Source organism: Symsagittifera roscoffensis, chromosome 2, assembly GCF_963678635.1.
Source record: "Symsagittifera roscoffensis chromosome 2, txSymRosc1.1, whole genome shotgun sequence".
Taxonomy (NCBI): Eukaryota; Metazoa; Xenacoelomorpha; order Acoela; family Convolutidae; genus Symsagittifera; species Symsagittifera roscoffensis.
This window is the reverse complement of record NC_087063.1, coordinates 41,765,015-41,782,446: the sequence shown is the minus strand read 5'-3', so window position 1 is coordinate 41,782,446 and position 17,432 is coordinate 41,765,015. Positions and strand designations below refer to the sequence as shown.

The 17,432-nt window shown below is 36.1% G+C and overlaps 1 protein-coding gene across 1 annotated transcript in view; it reads right to left on the bottom strand.

The window, feature by feature from the left end:
• The window catches only part of LOC134839459 (mucin-3B-like), a 101,429-nt gene that overhangs the window by 45,736 nt on the left and 38,261 nt on the right, over positions 1-17,432 (bottom strand). The window contains exons 24-28 of the mRNA XM_063855012.1: positions 15,224-15,487; positions 5,022-5,303; positions 4,153-4,449; positions 888-1,181; positions 671-777 (exon numbers count right to left, since the gene is read on the bottom strand). Coding sequence (XP_063711082.1) covers positions 671-777; positions 888-1,181; positions 4,153-4,449; positions 5,022-5,303; positions 15,224-15,487 — 1,244 coding nt within the window. The remainder of the gene's footprint in view (positions 1-670; positions 778-887; positions 1,182-4,152; positions 4,450-5,021; positions 5,304-15,223; positions 15,488-17,432) is intronic.

Sequence of the window (17,432 nt, the reverse complement as noted above, 5' to 3'; positions counted from 1 at the left end):
ATGCATCAATATGAGCAAATTGCTTGCCTCAATTCAATTTGAAACAATTTGAATCGCCGCTCAAGCTTAAATAGCACCAAATTGGCAGTTTTCAAATCCCCATAGTTTAACGAAAAAAATCATAACTAAAACATATTATTTTGAAAAAACTGAGCTCAAGAAATCATTATTTTATCAGTCACTTTCATCCGAGCACAAACATTCCGTCACTTTCTTTGAAAGTCGGAACAAATAAATACCTCAAGTCATATTTAAACGGTTTCTAAGCTTATTCTAAAAGATTAAATCGCCGCTTACTCTTTAGCCGAACGAAATATATAGCACGTCAATTGTCACAAAAATAGCCAAAATGACCATTTTTACACCGCAATGGCTTTACAAAAACTTATCACAGGTGAAATCTCCTTTTAAATTTCACCGACCCTTCTTTCATCGAAATACGGAACTATAAAACTTTGCCCTGAAAGCTAATCTAAGCTCATCGAAGAAACAATCATGACTATTTTTTTGATTAAAAAAACTCAGTTTGCCAACCCAAGTTGCAAAAACTTGATCAATAAATATTTTTTATTATGCTGGGAAATATCAAACGTAAAATCCACTTAAATCAAATTTGAGTGAGAAGAAATTTTTTGACTTTTTCATAAAATCATCACGCGTCTTCTCTAACCTGGAATGACTGGGCAGGGGTTTTGGTTACAGGGTCCCAACTCATTTTGATAGAGTTAGCCGCACATGCAGTGAGGTCCTGCTTGAACCCTGTTGGAGGAGCCGGCTCTAAAAAAGGGAACATGTTAAAATGCAGACTTCGAAAACAGGTCTGAGATGTCATCAATAATAACTAGTTTGAATCATAGTGGCCGATGTAAATAGTTCTGATAACTTACCTGTGCAGTACTTCTGGACGTACACCGCAGCTGACTCGTAATTCCTGCACTTGGCTTTCAACTCAACAGTGTACTCGCACCCCTCAGCCAGACCTGTCATGTTGATATTACTAGTACCACCCGAACTGAATGTCCCTGCGGCACCCCCTGGCACGGGACAAGAGGCGTGGGACCCAGCAGTTATTTTGGCCTCTAGGTCATCCGCATTGTTTCCGCCCATTCCGATTCCGTTGATGTATATGTACACGTCGCTGTGGTCCGCTTGAGCGCCCCCTCCGACCACGTTGTCCGGGGCTAAATTGATAAAATAAATTTGAGTATTAAATCATAATCATATGCTTCAGTTGAAGGAAATTCAAAGAAGCCTATATGTTGCTGGGCAAATTAAGAACAAGTTTGCACTATAGTTGCATATAATACAAGGATAGTAGCCGAGCGTATACAGTAGACGAGTCCGTCCCGGCGGGTTCAGCGCAGGTTCGAATCCCGCCTAGGTTATTTCCTTTCTAAACCTCAAATATGCGCCGCACTTGACGGGGCACAAACTTACGCCTCGTAAACCCCCCCCCAAAAAAAAACCTTTCTGTTTTATTTAGCTGTTTAAATCAGTTCTAAAAATGGCCTTGGCAATCATTGGAACTCGCAACATTCATAAAATTCTACGCAATCATTGAAACTCGCAGGTTTTTGTCGCTAACACTTGTACGACAAGTATTGTGTGGTCAGACAACTTCTTTGGAGTTGAGAAAGAACTTCTGCATTGCATTACGAGGCCAAACTGTGCATTCTCTGCATTGTAAGCGGAATCCGCAACAGGCCAAAATTAGATTTGTCGCGGAATCCGCAACATTGCTACTTTTCTTTGATCTTCTATGCTGTTTGGGATTCCACAAACAAATACCTAAATCATTGTACCGCTCAAAATCGATCGAAAAACAGGCAAATTTGCTGAATCCGCAACTGTATTTGCGGAATCCAGAACAGTTTGTGGAAACCACAAATGATAAAATATTTGGAATCCGCAAATTGTAAGTGGAATCCGCAAATTGTAAGTAGAATCCGCATTTTGTTTGCGGATTCCCTTTACATATATTTATTTGTGTGGTAGTCTTTAAAATTATATTTTTTAAATACGTGATTTGATTTCACTAGAAAAAAAATTTGCCAAAATAGAAATTTAAAAGAATAGATCAGTGTTTGGGAGTAATGGAATCCCAATTACTGACCAGTATTTGGGATCGATGAAATCCCAAATACTGAACTAATTTGACGATTTGGGAAATTTAAATGACTAGAACAGAAATTTACTAGAACAGAAACTTACTAGAATAGATCAGTGTTTGGGATTAACGGAATCCCAAATACTGACCAGTATTTGGGATCGATGAAATCCCAAATACTGAACTTTTCGACGATTTGCTATGCGTTGGGTTTCTAGTCACTCACAGCCTAATGACTCCAAATAATGGATAAAATCCATATTTATTCCACATTATTGCGGTTTTTGGGATTCCATCAATCCCAAATAGTGAACAGTATTTGGGATCGATAGAATCCCAAAAACTGACCTCATTTGGCGGCATGCTGTGTGTTGTGTTTCCAGACACTCTCATTCCAATGACTACAATTACTGTATTTACTCGGCGCTATGCTTCCAAAATCAGTATTTGGGATTGACGCAATCCCAAATACTGACCTAATTTGTCGATATGCTGTGTGTTCCATACACTCTCAACTCAATGACTCGAATATTGAAATTATTCGGTGTTGTGTTTCCAAAATACTAAAAACTGACCTCCACCGATTTAGTTAACCAATGTTTAGAGACTTGTTCTTGGATTCCGCTGACAATGGTTAAATGTTTGCTTTTAAATTCCGCATTTCTAGAGATAAGAATTCCAGCTCATCTTTTAATTATTCATATGCAAGTTCAGTATTGAACAAACTTCAGAATCCACTTACAGTTTGCGGAATCCACTTACATTTGCAGATTCCGCTTCCATTTTGCGGAATCCACTTACAGTTGCGAAATCCAGAACAACTAGCTATATTTGCTTGTTGCAGAATCCGCAACAAAACAAATGTGCCGACAAAATTTAAGTTACAGGTATATGTATGCGGAATCCACTGAAATGTTGTTTGTGGAATCCACTTACGTTTTGGAACATAGACACAAAATTGTGCTCCTATCCAGTGCACAGTTTGGCCTCGTAATGTGCGTACAAAGTTGAAACAGACAGGCTCCCGCCTTGTTAGTGCACAGTTGGGTCTTGGAAAAGGGTAGTGCGCAGTTGCAAACGCGTTTTCTACGCAATTATTGGAACTCGCGATATATTGTCGCGAGGTATTGTTGACCAGGTTTTGTTTAGTTGAGCAATCATTAAATTCCCGTTCATTAATGCCTGTTGATCGCGATTCAACTGAATTGGATGCGTTAACGTCTAACCATTTTCTCTTGGCTGATTAATCTGTTGGCTTTCCTTCGCTAACACTTGATAAAAAATTTGACCACCGAAAGCGCAATGTGAGACCACAAGCTTACGCAAATACTTTTTGGCGGCGTTGGCTGAAGGAGTATTTCCCTTCCATGAACAAGCACGCAAAAAAGGGGCATGCCAATTCGAACCGCGGATTACGAACTGGTGATCGATGTAAATTTAATGTCTTTCGAGCCATTTAAAGGATGGAATTTTGGAAATTATCCGGTTTAGATGTGATAGTTATTCGGAAATACATTGTTACGTTCATCCCTATCTTTTGATCAGCACACTAGAAAAACCAGAGCTTATCAGTAGATAGTTATCATGTAGATACTTATCACGTAGATAACTAATACGTAGATTATTATCAAGATGAGATAATATTAGCATATAAAAATATTCGATAGCAATGAAACATTTGACGGTTAATTTCTATGCCATTAAACCCTTAAGGGCTCTGTTTTTTTATCAGTTTAGCTCTGTAAATCAACCATAACTCCATTTCATCTATCAACTATGAGTACTCGGCAGTACTCAAATGTCGGGACCTCCTGTTCCGCATCGCAGATCCACTTCTTCATTTTCCCTCATTTTTGACATGACTTTTTTAGAATTGATCAGAAGTTGCGACATAGATGATATTTATGAACCCCTCTCCCCATTGCGAAACAATGAAAAATGTTATTGAATCTCAATTGAAAAAAGGTACATCCACTGGCTCGCACTAATGTTTGGTTTGATCCCCACCCCAAATTCGAAATACATATTGCAAAGTACGGACTAACCAGTGGTAACATTCTCAACTGTGATTGAGTATCCGGGGATCTTCAGAGTAGCTCTCGGATTGTAATGAGGTGTGACAATGTAGTCGTAGGCAGTACAAGAGTCCAGGCCCGGGATGTCAAAGTTGGGTCCGTTTTTGTCCAGATGGTCACTCTCTCCCACCCCTGGGTTGCCTGTCTCGTAGATTTTGATGTCATAGGTCACATTCACGTCTGGGGTGTTGACAACCGCCAGGGATGTTCGGATTACAGAGGAAGTGACGCCAGCAGGAACTACAGCTGCAGTCGCGTTCTCCGGAGCTGAAAAAAAAATATGCTTTTTTTGAAAAATATCAAGGTGCTTTTATCAAGACAAAGCCCTGAAGGATGCCTTCAGGGTGCTTCAACTAAAATTAGATTCAAAATTTTGATGCTTAAAATAACTACCGACGATATGTTAACAGTTATTTCATCACTTCGTTCACTTGCAATAATTGAGAATGTTTCTTTGTTAAAAATTACGGTCAAAGTATTACCCAGAGTAAGATCTGTCTGGCTTAAGAAAAATACATATTTGAGAACCTCTTTCCCGATACAATCACCCAGTCCGTATTCTGCTGCTCTAGTTTGCAGATATTCAATACTTTACCTAGTCCTAATTAAATTTGTTGTTCAAACTTTGCTTCTGTCGTGTTTAGTTCATTTTTCACTTAAAAATTCAAGTTTTCAATACAAAATATGAAAATGAAAATGAGAATACAATGCACTGCATTAGTTGAAAACCACTAAACAACCCATATTGATAGATTTTTGAGCTCAATTATTTATGCGGTTATGTTAACATCATTTTGGGCCAACAAAGCAAAAATACTCGTTGTTTTGAGTAAACCCACCAGTGCAAACTTCCACAGCCGAAAAATCTCCCGTTACATTGTAGGATTGTGTGTTATCTGCATCGTTCACGCATTCAAACAACGCCTGCACTGTTGCATCTTTGCAGGTGGCCCCTTGTAGAGATGAGAAAGTGAGAGTTGAAGACCCCCCGTCCGCTCCCTGCAAGGCCAACCCATCGTAGCTCCCCTGGTGATTGTAGGTGAGCGCACCAGTCCACGAGATGGTAGCTTCATTGTAGAGGCGGGGCGTGTCTTGAACCACGGCGCTGGGAGGCGACGGCTCTATAAAATATCAGAAGTTAGTTAATATAAACTCAATGGAAATATTACCGAACACATTCAAAGTTGGTCGGATCTTTCCGGCTAAGAATAAAAGCTAAGAATCCCAATTGTCAGCCAAAACTCAACCTTACAGTTTTGAAAGCTTAACCATTTTCTCGAAAGATAGTTATTCGGAACAAAACTAGACGATTAGTTTTCGGAACAAAACTAGACGATTGCTGTGAAAGCTGCTCAGAATTCTCCGGCCAGAGATAGTATTAATGAAATATGAAAATAAATTACAATGCTTTGAGCTAAAACACGCACATGGTAGGCAGTAAAAAAACACGATATAAAGCAAATTAAAGCTTCCTCAAAAATGAAGTTCATAAATTAGTTGAGCATTAGTCCAAACACATCACACAGACACTTCGCTATTATCAGCCGCAATGTCTAAGATACATTTTGAATGCTGTCATATGGCGCATTTGGTAATCTTTGCTCTTCGGAACCTATCGTTTTTATTTTCAGAGCTGTTTACTCACGCGTGCAAACGTAGTGCGTAGGAACGACAGTTGCCGGGGCAGCCGGATCTCGCAGCGTACCATTGCCACTCCTGGTGTAAATTTCCCACCCGTACCTGGTCCCTGGAGAAAGACCAGTAAAAGACTGGTCAACCCCTACTGTGAAGTTTAACGAACTGGGACAGCCAACCGGATCGAGACAATCGGCATTCAGTAAATCATAAGTTTGGGTTTCCGAGGTGATTTGAAACTCGATACTTGTAGTGTTAACCGTTCCTCTCAAAAAATTGATCGCGCAATCTGCAAATCAAGACACCTTATTTTTTTAGACATTTGTCGAAAAAACTTGTGAAACTCAGGAAAATGTTCAACTTACAGGACTCCGGAACAACCAGAAGAAAAAGTAGAAGTGAAAAAGCCACTTCTGAGCTTTTAAAACGCCCCATGAGCGTTTTCAGGTGAAAATTTCTCCAACGAAAATTGAGGCTTTTTTCCTGTGGATTTTCTTGTGGATATGCAAATAAAATCAAATGTAAGACTGGTCTCAGAACAACGAATGATTCAAGAGTTTATTTACTATTTATTCGACAACAAAAAGAACTGGCAGCAAATTTACTTTTGTTCAAACTGAGTTTTAATCAAAAAGCTTCGATTCAACGTTGTAGTCAAGTTATTGGATGCCAAAAAACATATTTTAATGAGCAATCATGCGATGTTTATTATTCAACTCACTGTAAATTACGTTTGTTGCAGTTCGAATTTTTTGGCTATTTAATGAAGTCCGTTCATTATAAAAACGAGCCATAAAAAGACTTGAAGCTTTAAGTCACGCATAAATACAGTATGAAGAAATCATGATGGTTTGTTCATTTTTCGCATTTTCAGCCTTTGAATCTGTATTTTGAGCTTAAAACAAAAGACTACTTAAAAACATCGAAGAAAATCAATCAACATGAAACGAGGACCAATAAGTTACACGTACCAAGCTTTAAAAACCTCGCAGACAGGACCTGAAGCATGTAGAACTCTCATGATTAAATTTTGCAATGAACGAAGCCAACAGTTAAAATGCGTCAGCAAAAAGACTGACGCACTGAGTTTAAATCGAGTTGTTTCTAAAAACAGACTTAGAGCTAATCACATGGTAAGCTAACACACGCCACGACTCGGTGGGTGGAATTTAAATTGCATTGATTGAACACATACTCCGATTCTTTGATTAACTTTACTGACATTATATGAGAGGTGAAATTGCACTTGTTTTTCAAAATCTTGATATATCTTGAAACACTCCATGAACCAATAAACACCTGATTTTTTTCTAGTCGCAAGTTTCATTAAGCAAATAATATAATCTCAAAGCTCTCTTAACATTACAATTTAGAATTTTTGGCAAAAACTTTTAACAATAATTAAGGAACAGCAGAATAAATGAAGTTAATTTATTTTTTTTTGGTTAATCAGCCAGAGGCCTATCCCGGTGGTTTTAATTATTTAAAGTTTAGTATCATATGATTGCTGGGCACCATCACTACCGATGCGCCACAAAGCCAGTTTACTATACTGAGCCGGAATAATTAGCCGCCCGCTAAGCTACGCTATGATAAAAAATTTGGAACTTTCGTGCGCATTAATTTTCCTCTATTGGCCAAATTAGCATTTCTGGAAAAATTTATGATAGATACTTTTTTAATTAAATAACCCAACTGGAGAAAAACACATGAAGATGTAAATCTCAGATTTGGCTGAGAAATCTGATAATTAATATTTTAAATTCCACTTTTAAATTTAGAAGCCAATCGCGTTTTTCGTGACATTTACACTTTCTTTTTTTCGATAGCGGAGTTTACCTTCTTTTTAACAAAGGAAAGAAACTGAACTTAAAAAGACATCAAAGGCCATACCGCGAAAAACTAAAATTGAGCATGAACAAAATTTCAGACTTTTCCTGAAAAAAAGAGTAATCACGACCTACATAAGAGTCTAAACTACGTTCATCTACTCTTAAAACAAAGCCAACTGGCAGTTGAAAAAAAGTAACAAATGCAAGGAAACTAAAAAAAAGTGACTCAACTTTCGAAATTCAAAGAAAAAAAGTATCTGCCCTCTTTAACGCTCTTCAAATTTCATAAACATTTTAGGCTTGGTGCTTTTTTGATAAATTTAGCCCAATTCGAGAAAAGTTGATCAATATGTAAATTTTTTTTTGCTGGGAAATCTAATTTTTAAACTCCACTTTCAAAATTGCGCTTAGATAGTGGAGTTGGTCACGTTTTTGCTGTTCGGTTGTGGAGTTGGTCTTCCTCTTAACAAATCAAAAGAATTGAACTTCAAAAAAATCAAAAAACAAAGAACAAAAAATTACAATTGAGCGCAAACAAAATTAAATCAAAAGTTTTTCGTGAAACAGAAAAAAAAATAACCAAGACCTATATAAGAGTACTCATAACGTTCATTACTCTTAAAAAAAGGAAAACCAACTCGATTCTATGTTTTAGCGAACTAAGACCTCTACAAGTTGATCGTTTCACTGGACTGTTCTTAATTCGCGTAAGTTTTGCGATTTTTCAAAATTTGAAGTACAACATTGAAATTCGGCTAGCAAAAAGTTTGTTGTTGTTATGGCCGAGCTATTTGTTTTTTTTTCCGAGAAGTTTATCTCCAACGGAGGCTATTCAAGCTATGAAATTTTGAACTATTTCAAGTTAGTTTATAAACTAAATTGGTTCGCAAAAAAATTGGTTCTTCAGAAAGTTATTCAAGCCAGGAAACTTTGAAAAAATTCCAGTTAATTCACGGAGGAAGGATGGCAAAAAAGTTTTTCGGTGAAGCCTTTCGAGCTAAGATTTTTTGAGAACTTCGAGTCAGTTCATACAGCCAATTGGAATGCAAAACTTGAAAATTTTTCCAAGCAATCAGTTACAGCTGAAAAAAACTTTGAAGTATTTCAAGTTATTTCATGAAGCAAACGAGTCCGCAAAAAATGGAAATTTTTCTTAATTAGCTAACCAAGCAAAGAAAATTCGAAACATTTCAAGTTGATTTTAGACAAAAACGTTTTTTTTTCGAGAAAACAGAGTGTTCGTTCGCAAACTATTCAAGCCATGAAAAATTCAACATTTTTAAGTTATTTCATGAAGAGAATCCGATAGCGAAAAAAGTTTATTTTTCATTTAGAGTAATTCAACCGACAAAACCTAAAATATTTCAAGTTATTTCTTCAACCAAATTGTTTCGCAAACAGTGAGTTTTTTTAAGCAAGCTAATCAAGCTAAATTTCTGTTGAAGCCTTTCAAAGCACGAAACTTTGAAATATTCCAAGTTGTTTCATAGAGCGAATCAGTTTGAGAAAAAAAACAAAAGTTTTTCATAAGCAAGACATTCAAATCTACAACATTTCAAGTTAATTCATGAAGCAAACCTGCTGGCAAGAAAAAAAAATATTTCTTTTTTCAAAAAAGCCTATCGAGCGATGCAATTTTGAACAATTTTAATTTGTTTTTCAGACCGAAACGTTTTCCGAGAAGTTTAAATTTTCCTACACAAGCTGATCAAGCAAGGAAACTTTGCATTACTTCAAGTTATTTCAGATCCCGAACCGGTTCAAGAAAAGATCGTTCATCATAGGCCAGCTATTCAAGCTCTGAAGATTTGAATTATTTCAAGTTATGTTTTAAACCATCAGTTGCCAAAAAAAAGATTTTTCTTAAGCAACCTAATCAAGCCATGAAAATTGTAAATATTTCAAGCTTAACCACAAAAGAAATCGGATGGCGGGAAACTTTCTATTGAAGCCTTCCAACTGACGAAACTTTGAAATATTCCAAATTGTTTTGAAGAGCGAATCGAATTGCGCAAAAAAAACAAGTTTTCTCATAAGCCAGACTTTCAAGTTAACAACATTTCAAGTTAGTTAATGAACCAAATCGGTTGACGAAAAAGTTTCAAGCTTTTTTAAATAGGTTTATCAAGTGATGGAGTATTGAATCACTTAAAATTGCTATTTAGACTGAAACATTTTCCGAAAATTTTGAGTTTTCCTACACAAGCTATTCAAGCAATGAAACTTTGAAACTTTTTAAGTTCATTCATAAAGGAAATCGAGTAGCGAAATTTGAAGGTTTTTTTTATTGAAACCAATCGAGCGATGAAACTTTAAAATTGTTCAAGTTGTTTGTTAGACTGAATCGTTCCACGAAAAATATTTCGGAGGGAGCTAACCGAGCAATGAACTGAGATCCGGGAACTTTCTAATTTGTTTTAAGAATCGAATGGTTTCGCGAAAACTTGAAGATTTCCTCTGCAAGCTACAAGCTTATTATTTCAAATTATGTCATAGAGCAAATTGTGTTTGCAAGAGTTAAAGTTTTTTATACAAGCTATTTATTTCATGGTTTTCAAATTTTTCAAGTTGCTTTACAGACAGAATCAGCTCACAAAAAAAAACATTTTTTTTTGCTAGCCAAGCTTATCATGCTAACAACATTTTGGTTCACGAAAAGCGAATCGGTTTACAAAAATTTTAGGATTTTTTTGGCCGAAATATTCGAGCTATGAAAAATTTCAAGCTATATCAGAGACTACATCGGTTTCGATCAAGTTAAAGTTTACGTAAGCAAGATGTTCAAGCTATGAATTAGTTCAAATAACTTCTTAGATTGAATCCAATCGCAAAAATTTCAGGTTTTTCTAAGCAAGCTATGAAACTTGGAGGGAATCAGTTCACAAAACGTGAAAGTTTTCTCAGGCAAGCTAATCAAGCTAACAGAACTTCGAGGTATGTCAAGTTGTTTCATGAAGCAAATCGGTTCACAAAAAAATAGGTTTTTCTTAGGCAAGAAACTCAAACTATGAAAAATTTCAAGTTCTCTCATAGACCGATAAGTTCGCGAAACAATAAAATTTTTGAGCAAGCTAATCAAGCTATGAAACTATGAAATATTTAATGTTGCTTTATAAAGCGGATCGGTTCATGACAAATTGAGTTTTTTAATCAAGCCATTGAAGCTATGAAAAATGGAAAAATTTCAAGTTCTGGCATAGACCAAATCGATTTGCGAAAAAAAATGTGTTTCTCTAATAAGCTATTTCAGCGATGGAAAAATTAAGTGAATCGCTCTGCCAAAAGTTAGTTTTCTTAAGTTTTGTGGATGATGTTTTCAGCTGATTCTTTTCAGACTGAAATAAAAACTAAAACTTTAAATTGTGGACAAAAAAAGGGGCAGATACTGTCTAGCCTTGAAGTTGAAACGAGTGTATTTTTTTAAAGAGTGTCGAACTTTTTCATAAATCCTTAAAAGCGGAAAAGCCTTAGCAGATACACTTTGGGCCGAAATTTTTTAAATATTAAGTACCCCACACCCTAGAACAAAACAAACACAAATTTCATTCACGCGTCAAACAAAATAATATGCTAGTAGCCGATATAATATTACCCAAAGCCTATTGAGCCGAAAAAACGAAAATAAGAAAACAAAGCCGAAAAAAAATTCAAGACTAATAAAAAGTTATTACGCCCCTCTCAAACTCACAACACATGAACAGCTCATAAAATGACGCAAAATGAGGCAACTATGCCGATGTAATATAAGCCAAAACCTACCCAGCCGAAAAAAATGATAAAAGTCTGAAATTTTCTAAAATTTTCAAGACTAATGCAAAGTTGTTAAGTCCAACTCGCCCTCAGAACATAGACACGCACACAAAAATAATTTTTGCGCATCAAAATTTTGCCATTGAATTCATATAAAATAGACTGAAATTTTTCAAGCTGGAAAAAAGCCGAAAAAAACTGATGTCACGAAAAAACTGAACTATAATTTCTTTTAAGATTTTAAGCATTTTGTGCAGTCCATAGGTGAGCATAAAAAAATGGTTGACTTGAAACTACTCGAAATCAAGCCACTGAGCCGATATAAAATAAGCCGAAACCTATTCAGCCGGAAAAAATGAAAAAAAGTTCACGCAGAGGCATACACGAGCAAAAAAAAATGAACGATAACGCGACTGGGAAAAAATGAATGCCTAAAACTTTGGGTCTACAAAACTTCTTAAGTGAAGCAAGCCAATTATGACGCATTAGCAGTTCTAGTCAATTTGAAGAAAAAAAAAGAAATTTACCAACTAACAGGCCTCAATTTATAGAGCGGACGGGACCCATTTTAATTAGTGGACGAAAATGTTCATTAAAAACATCAGATTCTGCCCAGGTTCGAATCCTCTTATTTTGTTGCGGGTCTCCTTCCCGGCCTCTATGCTACAGATCCATGATACCTTGAAGCTAAAAGGCTATTTGTAGTGTTGATATCCTTAGCACTCGCTGGAATTTATAGCTAGTGAACACTAACATTTGAACACTCATATTTGAAATGAACACTAATATAATGGCTTTAATTAATAGTTGGTGAACACTAACCTTTGTAACAGGAGTGAGGCTGCTCTTTGCAACCACAAACGAGGAAAATGCAAAAAAAATATCTCTAAACAGGCTAAACACGTTCTCACATCTGCTTCATGACCGCTTGTAATTTTTGGCTACCAATAAAGCAGCTGCAGTTTCTATCAAATTGCCAATGCGATGCAGGAAAAACTCGACCAAAAAACGGTAACTATTTCAATGTTCCGGATTTGGATATCCTACCGGTTGTTTAGGCTTTCAACTTTCTCGCAATCGCGGGCTGAACGCTTGGATGAAAAACTAGCTGCCCAGCTATTGCTAGATTCATGTTTTAATATTTTGATCATTCTTTCGAAGGTTTCAAAAATGGACTTAATGCAAAACCCTAGTGATTTTTCTGATTAAGTGGTTAATAAGCTGCATTTTTAAAGAAAAAACTTCTAATCGATCTTTCAACTGAATTCTTTTTCTCAGACTTGGCTTCAGAAAGTTTCGAAAAAAAATTGAAAAGATTCCAAATACGATCAAAATTGAAAAAGTTGGCTTATCCTAAAATCACAAAATTTCCTCTATTAAAGCGTGGGAAAAACCTCGTATGCAAGGAAGATTTCCACGCCTTGATTTTATGATTGAATCCTTAATATGGGCTTTAGCTAGTAGCTTTCGAGAACAGTGATGAAACTTCTTTCAAAAAACGGTAAAAACTTCAAAAAATGGATTTTTCCGGTGTCCATGTCGACTTTTCTACAAAACAAATAAGGCAAAACAGATTACACAGAAAAAATCTCAGCACGATGGATGTTAGTTTGAATGAACTGTCAACCTCAGAATCAATAAGTTAGTTTTTGAAGAAAAAAAGAAATTTCTAAAAACGGACAAAGTTTCAAAAAATGTACATTTTCGAAGGCCATATTTTTTCAAAACGCAGGGCAAAGGCGCTTGCGCAAGGAAAATTTGCATACCACATTTTTTTCTGGTTGAACTCTTATTATCCGATTTGGCAGGGTAGTTTTTGAGAAGAAAAAAAATAAATTAAAAATTAACATAAATGTCAAAAAATGGGCTTGTTTAAGGCCATATCTTTTTTCTTCCAAATTTAGGGAATAGCCGTTTGAGAAAGAGAGATCCTAATGATTAGTTCTTTAGTTTAAGCGTTCATCTCAGATTTATGCATTTATTATTTGAGAAAATGATCAAACTAAAAATCAAATAAGTCAAAAATCCCCCTACTGAAAATTTCAAAAGCCGTAAAACGTGGTGTAAGCTCAAAATAGACTAGCAACATATGCAGGCACATAGAATAGCCGCCAGTTTTTCCAATGAAATCATTGTTTTGAAAGTTGGTTCAGTAGTTTTTGAGCAAAAAAAAATTGCGAAAAGTTTAAAATTTTTCCACAGGGTCGCAAAAAAAAATTAACAAATCCATACATTTTCATAACACCTGTTGTTTTCAAACAGGAGCTAACACTAGCCAAAAATTAACCAGCAATATATGCTAATAATTTAGCTATGCTTAAAAATGATTAAGTTGAAATATACCATTAGTGCCACTACTTAGCACTTTTATTTGCGAATTAGGTTGGAAAATTTTTTTTCGTAATAATACACTTTGCTTCGCTAGTGTAAACACAATTTCGAAATGAACACTAATATTTGCGACTTAGGTTGGGAAAAAAAGAGTTCATACTATCACACAAGCTATGCTTGGTTAAACAAATTGATTTGGAAAAATCATAACCAATCTAAAAAGCAAATTTCGAAAAGGACAGATAATACGCAACAACATACGCAATAACATTAGAAATAACACACGCAACCATGCTTAATATTTGCAACCAAGAGTAGTACGAAGAGGTGAAGGAGTCCAGAATTGAGTCCTGTGGACAAAGTTGTTTACGGGAAAAAAGTTTAGTACCCGATTGCAAAAACCCTGCTTATTGCAAAGGTGCTTAGAATTCATTGGTCGAATTTTATTGATTTTTATTTTGTTTAAAAAACAATAGATTTTAAATGCATTTTGCTTGATTATTTTCGAATTTTATTAAGAGTGATAATGAAAATGCAATATCTTCTAGTATTATCCATTGACCCCAGTGAGAGATGCAATTCGACAAAAAGCAATCTAGTGTCGCATCAAAAACGCTGCTACAATATTAAAAAGACCGCCGATAAAGACCTTCCTGAAGCTTCGACTTCAGCTGATGAAATCTTTAGGTAAAAACGATGTGAACTCGATTTATTCTACGCTCGCAAATCGCAGAGAGAGAGAGAGAGAGAGAGAGAGAGAGAGAGAGAGAGAAGAGAGAGAGAGAGAGAGAGGGGAGAGAGAGAGAGAGAGAGAAAGCAATAACGAACAGCCTTGGTTACTGAGTTCTTGCGCATAGCCTGTTCTCCAACCATTTATAGCACTCGTTGTGCTCAGCAACTTGGAGTTCCCAGATCGAGAGACAGAGAGACCATTCCTTCTCAGTATGAACTAATACAGTAGTTCCAGAAAAACGAACCCTTAGGAGAGCAATCAAGCTGCCAGTCGCTGGCTAGAAAAATCAGTCGGAGAGTTTTACGTTAGTTTCTACTGTCTGAATATCATCTGCAATCTTAGTTTCATGTCAGACTTTAGAGTTTTTTTGATTGAGATGATGTTGCGTCGTTTCTCTTTGACAAGTGTGGATGTTGTGAAATCATTCTGCTTCACAGTAAGACCTCATCTTGCAACTTTCAGACTCCACTACAGTGAAACGAAGGGATTGCTGTTATGTGAAAAAAGTGCCATAAACTAATTGCAATTTCTGAAGAAATCAAGCCCTCGATTTTTGAGTTTTTTCGATCTAAGCAGTTAGAGGCCTGGACCGAAGGTTATTTCAGCTTAACTAAGCTACGATGAAATTGCAAAAGCGCAACTTAGGTTGCAAACTAAAGCACACGTGCAAAATTCTAACCGGAAACCTTCAGCTTGCTAGCAATCATCCCGCTCACTAAAATGGCCGCCTGAATAGTTTCACATTTGCCATCATACTAACCAGTGCAGAGGTAGACATTGGGCGTAGAGGAAGGCATGGGGGAGAATCCAGTGCCCCCGTTGTGGCCATACATCATGTAGCAATATCGAGTGCCAGGGTTCAGACCAGTCAGCTGGTTCACATTTGTGGCCACTGGACCCAAACTAGGGCAGGGACTTGGGTCGATGCAAATGGCCATGTATTCGTCAGTGTAGGTTGAAGATGTGATCCGGAATCGGATGTCTGTAGTGTTCTGGCCCAGAGGTGTCACTGAGATGTTTCCCTCTGAAACATCAGAAAAAAATCTAGGCGTATTTTGCATATCATACAGTCATATCTTCTCACCTTATACCTTCTTACTTATGAGAAGTTAATTCAATCAAAACTTTCACTATCGAGCACACATTATCCTTAACTTTCATGAAAATTTCCCAATAAAACTTGAAGCATATCTTCTGATTTGAAATAAATTTGAATCGTACCAGAAATTTCAGCATGCATGGCTTCAGATAGCCGAAGACGAAGCAATCGGTAGATATCAACAGAAATGTATAATTTACCAATTTAGAACTTTCACGAAAAAACAAATGGATCAAAAACGCTTAATTTAAACGAAGTAAAGTAAGAACTCTTTTTTGTAACCTAATTAGGACCTCATCTCTTGCATTTTGAATTGCATATACTAGATCACTACTAAACATTTCTAATTTCCTGTCATATTTAATCTCACTAAATCCTAAGTTATTAATGAGTAGTACATGCAGTGCCTTTCGAGTGAGTCGAGAAAATCTGAAGTTTATTGGATTAGAAGAAACACTAACGTCGAATCAAAATCGATAAAGCATGGAAGCTAGTATGCGAAAAGTTGTGTCACTGAAAATAACATCACGAATCTGAAAAGTTTATCTGAAAAAAAAACGACACCAAGAACATTCGGGTATTCGAGTATGTAATTCAAACGCGAGCAAATTTAATCGGCTTGAAGAGGAATGGCAGCCGGATTCAATCAACATGGACACGGGGCGTCCAAATTCATTTTACCTGGAAAGGAGAGTCAATAGTGCGTCTTATTAGCGGTTTATACGAAGGAGTCAACTATTGGGTCATACAATGATTGACGTTAACTCATGTTTCCAAAGCGTTTTTGACCAATCTGTTATCACTGAAGGCTCCTGAAAAAAAAACATGTGCTATCAACTCCGTTCGAAATGTCTCTCTTTTGTTATCAAAACCACGTTCCTTGAAAAACATCAAGAAGACCTAAAAGCCTTAATTAGTAGTCTCGAAAATCGGCTCAATGTTTCACGTATAACTGAGTCATGGCTGCATGAACATGACGACCCAAATCAGTACGGTTTAACAGGTTTGAACAGATGTAAACCTCAGCGATATATTTGCAATCCCCGTGGACATTAAGAGTGATCAAATTAGTATAATAACAGTCTATGTTAAAGAAAGAAAGAAAGGAAGAAAGAATATATTTTTCCTTTTATAAACAATATATCAGCATAATTAAATTTACCACATTTAAAGCAGGAACGGATAGACAACGGGACCTGTTGGTCCACTAAAAGTCTACCCTTCTATTCAAATGAAACATCTCTAATGAAACAAATCAAATTAAACAACACGAGCAAATATATTTTTATTTAAATACAAAAGCTACAGCTCGTGAAAAAAAAAATTTATATCTATTTATAAATTTATGTTGACATTAACTAACTACTGAACTTAACAGTACTAAACTTAACAATACTTCCAGGGCGCTGTAATATTATATGTATAATTTTTTTTCCAAGTTTTTCAAAAAAAAATTAGTGAGAAAATCCAAAAAAAATCAAAAAACCTCGATATCTCGAAAACTAGAAAAATTTGGGAGGTCATTTTTTACACAAAAAAGCTGATATATAGCTGGTAGTCCTGTAGCATGCAACCAACGGGTATGGGTTTTAAATTTTTTTTATAAGCCAAATATATGTTTCACTAATTCATGGTTTTGTACCAGGTATATTTTCAAAGAATGGTAAATTGCCGAAATTTCTGAAAAAGAACAACTTTTGACGAGTGCAGGTATCAAATTCAGAACCCGCAGCTTATTAAAAAGTTTACAAGCGCGATATCGAATCGAGAAGCGCTCAATTTTGCGTTTAAAAAATGGTTCGAACAGAAGGCTGCTATCAGAACTTCTAGTAGCTGTTTTTGCATTTTGAAAAACAAATAAATCATTCAG